Genomic DNA, 9,079 nt, shown 5'->3' with positions numbered 1-9,079 from the left:
TTTCTTACGGCTACATAGATAACCTTGGCCCCTCTGGCCCGGTTGATCTACAAAAGGACCCAATAGTGGTGATTTTGGAAGAAGAATATATATATATATATATATATATATATATATATATATATATATATATATATATATATATATATATATATATATATTTTTTTTTTTTAATCACCATCTTGGGTTTTGGCTTCTAAGATGAACCGGGTCAAAATTGACCAAAATTCACCTAGGTCGTTGTCAGGAACATTCTCACTATCCTAGCTGTCCACAGCAGTACTTCCTTCTGCGCTGTGCTAATGATGTTCAAATCAAGTTCTAGGGATTTGGTGTTATCAACTAAATGGCTTTCAACAAGTCCGTTGGTGCTGATTATCAAGGGGAGAACTGAGACCGTTTTCAGTGCATATATTTCTTTCATTTCAAAGGCAAGATCGTGGTATTTGTTTACTTTTTCAGAGTACGCTCTACTGATGTTATCGTCGGCTGGTACAGTTATGTCTATTATGATGACTTTTCGGTTTTCTTTGTCAAACAGTACGATGTCCGGTCTGTTGTGTGGTATTCTCCTATCTGTCTCAACTGTGTTGTCCCAGTATATTTTGAAGCTTCGGTTTTCTAGTACGGTTGCAGGTTTGTACTCATGAGTTTTCTTCATGGCGGTTATGAGGCCAGTTTTAATAGCAATGGCTTGGTGATATACCTTCGCCATTGCATTATGGCGGTTCGTGTATTCTTTGGGCGCCAGAATGGAGCAGGACGAGGTGATATGCTGGATTGTCTCGCGAGCTTGGCCACATTTACGGCATCTATCGGTAGGTATATTTTTTCCAGCTATGTGTTTCATATACTGATTTGATTTGATTGCTGTATCCCGTTACCGGGAATAAATCTACAAAAAGAAGAAGAGAAAAAAAAATCGAACAGACTTGTAACTTCTTAGTGCTAGTTGCGACTGTGTGCCCTCCTGTGACTAAAGAGACCCAACCGTGACCTGCAGATCCTTCCACACTCAGGGCATGGATAGTCTCCAACCAGATCTGGCCGCCGCTGTATCCTTCTCGATTCTCCATTATAACTGTGAACCAAAGACCTCCACTGTGACCTGTCTAACGCTAGTTGTTCCCAGTTATGATTAGCATTAGCTGATTTTAGGGATTGATGTAGTGTATCCTTAAACCGCTTATACTGGCCTCCTGGTTTCCGGGCTCCCTCAGTGAGTTCGCCGTATAGAGCTATCTTGGGGAGTCTTGTGTCTTGCATCCTCAGAATGTGGCCGCTCCATCTGAGTCGGGCCCTCGTTACTTGAGTCTCAATTGTTGTACAACTCGCGCGCTGCAAGACTTCTGCATTCGAAACTTTGTGGAACCATCTGATGTGCATTATCTGTCTCAGATGACGTTGCTGCGTCTGTTCAAGCTGTTTAATATGTCGCCTGTAGGGAGTCCAGCTTTCGCTTCCGTAAAGAAGCGTTGGGAGGACCACTGCTCTGTAAACAGCTGTCTTGGTCTTCAGATTGAGGTCGTGATTTTGGAACACTCTGTCCTTCAGCTTCCAGAATGCCCGTGATGCCGAATTGATACGGTTGTGTATTTCCGTGTCAAGGTTAGCCCTAGTATTTATGAAGCTTCCCAAGTATTTGAACTGCTCGACCTGTTCTAGAGTTTCATTGTCCAGGCTGATATCTGTTTGAAGGCTTTCTGGCGGACTTACCAGGATTTTGGTCTTGTCAATATTGAGTCTAAGGCCTAAAGCTTCGTATATATGTTTATAGGTGTCCATCATTATCTGTAGATCCTCTGAGCTGCTAGCGATAAGTGAACAGTCGTCTGCATATTGAAGTTCCGTGATAAACTTGGTACGGGTTTTTGCTCTGAGGCGCTTCAGGTTAAACAGGCCTCCATCAAATCTGAATCTTATCCCAACACCTCTCACGGGCATGCTCATGTCAGCAATTATCGATACAGCTATGGCGAAAATATTGAACAGTAAAGGCGCTAATACGCAGCCTTGTTTTATTCCAGACTTGGTTGAGAAATGGTCGGTTGTAGAGCCATTATGCTGTATTCTAGCGGTGTTGTTGGTATGAAGGCTTTTACACACTGCTAGGAATTTTTCGGGTACTCCTAGACGTGCCATGATTTTCCAGAGTGCTCTCCGATTCACCGAGTCGAATGCCTTACTTAAATCGATGAAGGCTGTATGAATCCTCGATTGTTGTTCACGGGCCTTTTCTTGTAGCTGTCGCAGTGTAAAAATTAGGTCCACCGTACCTCGATTTGGTCGAAAGCCGCACTGGGATTCAGGTAAAAGCCTCTCTAAGAGTGGAACCAGACGATTAGCCATAATCTTCGAGAGAATTTTACCGGCCACATTAAGCAACGATATGCCCCTGTAATTGTTGCAATTCGACGTATCGCCTTTGTTCTTATAGAGGTTGATAACTAAAGCGTCTCTGAAGTCTTGTGGCACATCTCCCTGTTCCCAGATCTTGCGGAATAGTATTAGGAGACTATTGACAATGTCCTCATCCAAGGCTTTGAATATCTCCGCCGGAATGCCGTCTAGACCAGGTGACTTATCATTTTTCATATTTTTAATCGCGCTTATGATTTCCGACATTGAAATTTCGTCATCAAGCGATGTCATCGGACTATACGCGGGAAGCAGGTCTAAAATGGATAAATCCGAGTCGTTATTTTGATTCAAGACCTGTGAGTAATGCTCCTTCCATCTTTCGAGAATTTTTCTATCATCAGTTAGAATAGCTCCATGAGCATCTCTTATAGGAAAGCTAGCTTTTCTGCTTGGACCGTAAACAGTTTTAATAGCTTCGAAAAAACGCCTATAGTCATGGTTATCGGCGTAAGCTTGTATTTCCCTAGCTTTTTCTTTCCACCAGCTGTCCTTGATTTTTCTTATTTCTCGACGGACCTCGCGTTTTATGTTTATGAAACCTATTTGGGCTGCAACATCGCCAGGCTTGTTAATTGCGGTTTTCACCGCTTTGTGTTTTGCGTCCAAAAGGGGTGCGATATGAGTTTCGCTGTCGGCAAACCAGTCTGGGGATTTTCGGGATCGTTCTGTGCCCAATATTTCTTTCGCTGTATTTGTAAGGGATGACTTGAAACGGAGCCAATGAGTCTCAATGTCGTCGTTATAATCCGGTGGTGTTAGGCTATCTTTGACGACAGCTGTGAATCTGTCCTTTGTAGAAGGGTTTTGTAGTTTGGATATTTGGAGGCGCTCTCTTAGATACTTCGGCTTGCGTTGGTATTTTGGGCGCATTGAGATTTTCATTCTCGAGATTACCAGCCTATGATCAGTCCAGCACTCCAGATCTGCTCTGGGTTTAGTGACCAACACCTCTTTCAGATCTTTCCTTCTCACGATCACATAGTCGAGGGTATGCCAATGCCCTGAGCGCGGGTGGCGCCAGGTCCCCCTTGAATTGGGTCTCGTAATAAAATAGGTGTTCGTTATACACAGATTGTGTTCTGCACAAAGAGCCAGCAGACGTTCTCCATTCGAATTGATGCTGTCTGTGCCGTGTTTCCCTATTATTCCCGGCCATAGTTCTGAGTCTTGACCTCTGCCCACTCTAGCGTTGAAGTCTCCAAGGAGAATAATTCGTTCCCGTTTTGGGATTTTACTTAATGTAGCAACGAGTGTTTCGTAAAAAGTGTCCTTTAAGTTGTCAGAGGAGTTCAAAGTGGGTGCGTATACTGCAATGATGTTCACAAACGTGTTATTCGCTGCAGGAAAACGTAGGGTCATTAAACGTTCTGAGATACCAACTGGATTTTCGGTAAGTTTGGCGGCCAGGTCGTTTCTAATGGCAAAGCCTACGCCATGTTGTCTGATTTCGCCTTCCGGCAAGCCTTTCCAGAAAAAAGTATACGCTTGTTCTACCAAGCTACCTTCGTCCGAAAAGCGTGTTTCGCTTAAAGCAACTATTGCAATGGATGTTCGTTGCAGTTCCTTATCGATTAGGGCAGTACGCCTCTCTGGTCGGTCCGCCTTGGGGTTGTCTAGCAAGGTTCTGACGTTCCATGCTGCAAAAGCTATGTGCTTTTCATTGGTGTTTGTTCGATGATTCACTCGCTCAGGCACCCTCCCCCGGAGATCCGAATGGGAGGGTATTTTACCTCCGGATACGAATTTTGTCCTGTTCGACTGATCCATCTTTTTATAGGAGCTGCGTTAGAAGGTGTTCAAAAGCTGCACTGGTAACGCTGTCAGTGCAACTTTGGTTGCGGCTACGACTAGATAATCTTGTGGCACAGGTATCCTGAGACGACAAGGTCTGAGACGTAACTTGAGCAACGCAGAGAGCCATTTCCTGCTCAAGCCAATGTTTAGGCTACGTAATTGTGGGAAACAGAGTTATACCGCTCATGTTCGGTCGCCAGAGCCTCGTTCGTAAGAACAGGGTGCACCGCGAGTAGGCGAGGTTGGCATTTGAGAGGAGAGGCTATAAAACGCATCCTTTCCCCTTACACCCCTTCATATACGCTCTCGTTGGCACGACCTGATCCTGTATAGCAGCAATGCGTCCCTCCGTTTCCGGAAATAGGTAACCCGATGTAAGGTAAGTGAGTGAATGTTGTTGATTGACTTTCTTTTCTTTCAGTGCTGCTGGATATCTTCCGTGAAGGGGCTTGCTGTACCATTCTTCGGACAATGCTGCAAGTGTCAACATCTGAGGTGGATCCGTCGTACATCCTAGATTTAGGGCCGTGATGTTATGGTCTTCTCTGCATATGATATTAAAAAAAGGTGAGTTTCTTGATTGAAAATATTTTCTAAGTTCTGTCACTGCTTTCTGATGAGTGATCTCGATGTTCTGTAGACCTCTGCCGCCAGAGTGTCTAGGCATGTACAATCTATTGATAGATGCGTGGGGATGGTGAATACCGTATTTGCTCATGAGAACTCTTACTTTTGTGTCGATCGCTTTTAGTTCTGTATTGGACCACTTTATAACACCGAAGGAGTAGGCAAGACTAGGAACCGCCCATATATTTATTGCCGTGAACATAGCCTTGGAGCTTAGTTTGCTTTTCAGAATTTTTTTAACTCTGTCGAAGAATTTCTGTTGGAATGAAGCTTTTGCATCAGATGTTTTTATTTCCAAAGCTTGTTGGACCCCAAGATATTTATAAGTTTCATCTGATGCAAGTCTTTGAATCGTTATTCCGTTCTGTATGAGCATCTCTTCTCCACTCACTAGTTTACCCCTCTTTACATGTATCACGGCGCATTTATCCAAACCCATTTCCATTTTTATTGTCTGCGAGAATGAGGTTACAATTCTTAGCAGTCTCATCAGCTGTTCCTCATTGGCAGCATAGAGTTTCAAATCATCTACGTATAATTGATGAGTAATTCGAATGTTTTTTATTTTATCTATGACATATCCATAGTTGCCTTCGTTAAGTAATTTGCTCATGAAGTTCAGTGCCAGGCAGAACCAGAGTGCACTGAGTTTATCACCTTGAAATATTCCACGCATAATTTTTATTACGGATGTTCTAAAATTCTTCTGTTTATTTCCAAAACTTAGTTGTGTTCTCCATGTTCTCATTAGAGATTCTAGCAAGTTTACTATGTTTTCTGATACGCCATAGAGTTTGAGGATTTTCAACAGCCAAGAGTGCGGCACCGAGTCGAAAGCTTTCTTATAATCAACCCAAGCAATCGATATATTTCTCAGTTTCTTCTTCGCTTGTTTTGTTATTAGACAGTCGATGGTTAGCAGTTCTTTGCATCCTTGAGCGTCTCTTCTTCGACCATGAGAGCACCCCAGCAGTATAGGTGAACGAAGGAATGGCCCAGATGTTGATCGCCATTATTTTGTTTTTTGATGAGAGCTGTGTTTTGAGGATAAGTTTTGTTCTTCTCATTAATTCAATTTTAGCATATATATATATATATATATATATATATATATATATATATATATATATATATATATATATATATATATATATATATATATATATATATATATATATATATATATGCTAAAATTGAATTAATGAGAAGAACAAAACACTTATCCTCAAAACACAGCTCTCATCAAAAAACAAAATAATGGCGATCAACATCTGGGCCATTCCTTCGTTCACCTATACTGCTGGGGTGCTCTCATGGTCGAAGACAGACCTGCAACAAATAGATAGGAAAATCAGAACTACCTTCACACAATTCGGCCTTCTTCATCCTAACTCGGCCATAGAAAGAGTGTACTTGCCTCGTAAAGAGGGGGGTCGTGGCTTGAGCTCCGTTGAGAATGCATGCTGGAAAGAAGGAAGAAATATTAGAAAGAGCTTCAATAAAACATACTTACCAGTTCACCAATGGATAGCATACCAGGAAGGGATCCCACCTGTGGAGGAAGCGATCAGTGGAAACAGACCTGAAAAAGAAAATGTGCTAGATGAGCTCAGGCAGAGATGGCAGGCAAAACAACTACATGGGAGGTTCTATACAAGCTTACACCAAGATGATGTGGATATACCAGCGTCGAATACCTACCTCACACAGGGATACTTGTTTCCACAAACAGAAGGAACTATTTTTGCCATCCAGGACCAGGTGGTTCCCACACGCAACTACACCCACCACATCATGAAAAAGCAACTCGAGACAACCAAATGCCGACTTTGCAATGCCGCAGAGGAAACAGTGCAGCATCTGTCAGCGGGATGCTCCACTATCGCAGGAACCCAATACCTTTCCCGCCACGACAATATGGGGAAGGTGGTGCACTAACTGCTTTGCCTTAATAAACAGCTGATCCAACATTTCACCCCGCACCATTTGTATACTCCGGTGCCTGTACTAGAGGATGATAACACCAAGGTGTATTGGGATCTCACTGTAATCACTGATGTGGGGGTTGAACATAATAGGCCGGATATGGTGGTCTGGAATAAGAATGAGAAGACTGCCACCATAATCGACTTTGCAGTTCCCCAAGATTACAATATGATGAAGACCTATGGGGAAAAAATTAGCAAATATGCTCCACTAGCCTAGCAGATGAAAGATCTATGGAAGCTAAAAAAGGTTGATATTGTGCCACTAATCATGAGCGTGAACGGTCTAGTGCTGAAGAAAACTATTACGCATTTGGAGGAACTACAGCTACCTCACAGCGCTATAACATGGATGCAGAAGGCGGTTATACTTGGGACCGTCGGCATAATTAGGCGAGTCGTCTCTCCACACTGAAAACGAAGTCTCTCTTGGTGATTAGACCCGGGAGGCATCGGATATATATATATATATATATATATATATATATATATATATATATATATATACATCTGGCATACTTTATTGCGTCCTTTCAAAAAGCAACCTTATTGCGTCTCCCAGAAATACGCTACCTAGGTGGAATCTGATCGAAGTATATTAATCTACGCAAAAAATTACGTAGTTTGGTCGTTTCAGATCTCAAATATCTTTATTAATAAAGAAGTTGATATACGCACATTATTGCGTCCTTTCATGGTCCTACCATTAGTGCGTCCGGCGTATATTTTGTTTTCATATGTAGCACAATGCTGCGTCCGAATTTTATTCAATCTTTCACCATTAGCATGTTGTTGCGTCCAGCGTAGTTGCCACATATGTTTTAGAATCTGGTACAGTAGGATTATTCGAACTCGATGACGTGATGGTATTATAACATTGGCTCCAGTTATTACAACTCTCACCTTTCAAAACACCTCTATATTTATGATGGCTATCATCCTTAGTTTGTGGACTGCTCACTTGGGGAATCGTATTTCAGAATGTTTCGAACACTATTTAAGTGTCTTTTTGTCAAGAAGAGCTTTAGTGATTATGCAATAGTTTTAAAAACATTATATATTTCATTTTCGTTTTTTTTTTAATAACAAATGAATGTGAGAGAGTGGTGCTCTGGAGATAACTTAAATTAGGAATGCATTAACTGCACAGTTGTTAGTTTATCCTACGTTTATCCTACGAACAATTTGGCAGTCTGGAGAGTCAACTACTCTCTCAGGGTAGTTAAATGGACGGCGAATAAAATTCTCGAATTCGATAGAAGAGTTTGAATATAAATCGTAGCCTGCATCCTAGCTCTTCGATATACAAGGACTCCCTTTGCTTATAGGGGGACGAAACTATTGAGCATATCCTCAGTGACTGCCCAGCTGCAGACAAGGTTAGCTCAGGCTGGTTCTAGGATAACTCATGAACTACTCCTCCTCTGTTATCACCTCTTCCCTTTGGAAGATGGCACTGGAGGTAGAAGATTAGCTCTTTGAGCTTGTTTGTGTGCCACAATAAACCGCTTTGGTCGCGGTAGCAGGTCTGGGGGATTCGACAGATGCGCCGAACAAACTGTAACTGTAACTCTTCGATACAAAGGATATACTTTCCTCGAATGCAGGAAGACAGGGGTTTCAAAGTTTGCAATACCAACATTATACACAAAAGTTGCAAATGAAATAACATTATTGAGAGGTCAAGACCCACTCAAGGGAATAGTAGCTCATCATAAAATCGAAGTCAAAGAGATGGAGTGCTTTGGAGAAACTAATATCCGACATATGAATGGATCTTAAGCTAGTAGGAAAATCTATCACGCCAGCAGAACAAAAGATATTAGAAAGCCAGATAAGACAAGCAAAACTGAAGTTTTCATTCGAATATCATATGAGTAAACATATACTTTATATATTTCAAGAGATTGAAAGACCATGACTTGCTATAAAAATCCTCTTCTGCTTTTCTGGAGTCGGCTGAGCTGATGTCGAAAACGGGAGGATTCGTTCATCAAGATGGAGTGATACTATAGATACTAGAATATCAGGTAGTATAAGAAGAATATAATGCAAGTGGTCACCTCAACATCTTGCAGGGCTAGCCGTGATCGACGAAAACTCTTATGCACATCTTGTCCGCTTGAGGAATTCATACTTTGTCAATGTATATAGAGAGACACAATGCGAATTCCTTACTTCCATCTGAGAGAAGTTTATGGCATAGACAAATAACTAAAACTCTCATTTGTACCTCCAAAGACCAAAGCAGT

General features: G+C 41.9%; 1 protein-coding gene across 1 annotated transcript; it reads right to left on the bottom strand.

The window, feature by feature from the left end:
• Positions 1-232: 232 nt before the first annotated feature.
• Positions 233-5,518, bottom strand: LOC123320944. Its single transcript, XM_044908441.1, has 2 exons — positions 4,504-5,518; positions 233-837 (listed from the first exon to the last, which is right to left on the bottom strand). Exons 1-2 carry the CDS (start codon positions 5,516-5,518, stop codon positions 233-235), a joined length of 1,620 nt encoding a protein of 539 aa, XP_044764376.1.
• Positions 5,519-9,079: the final 3,561 nt, after the last annotated feature.

This window comes from Coccinella septempunctata, chromosome 9, assembly GCF_907165205.1.
Source record: "Coccinella septempunctata chromosome 9, icCocSept1.1, whole genome shotgun sequence".
NCBI classification, from domain to species: domain Eukaryota; kingdom Metazoa; phylum Arthropoda; class Insecta; order Coleoptera; family Coccinellidae; genus Coccinella; species Coccinella septempunctata.
This window is presented reverse-complemented; position numbering and strand designations above follow the sequence as displayed.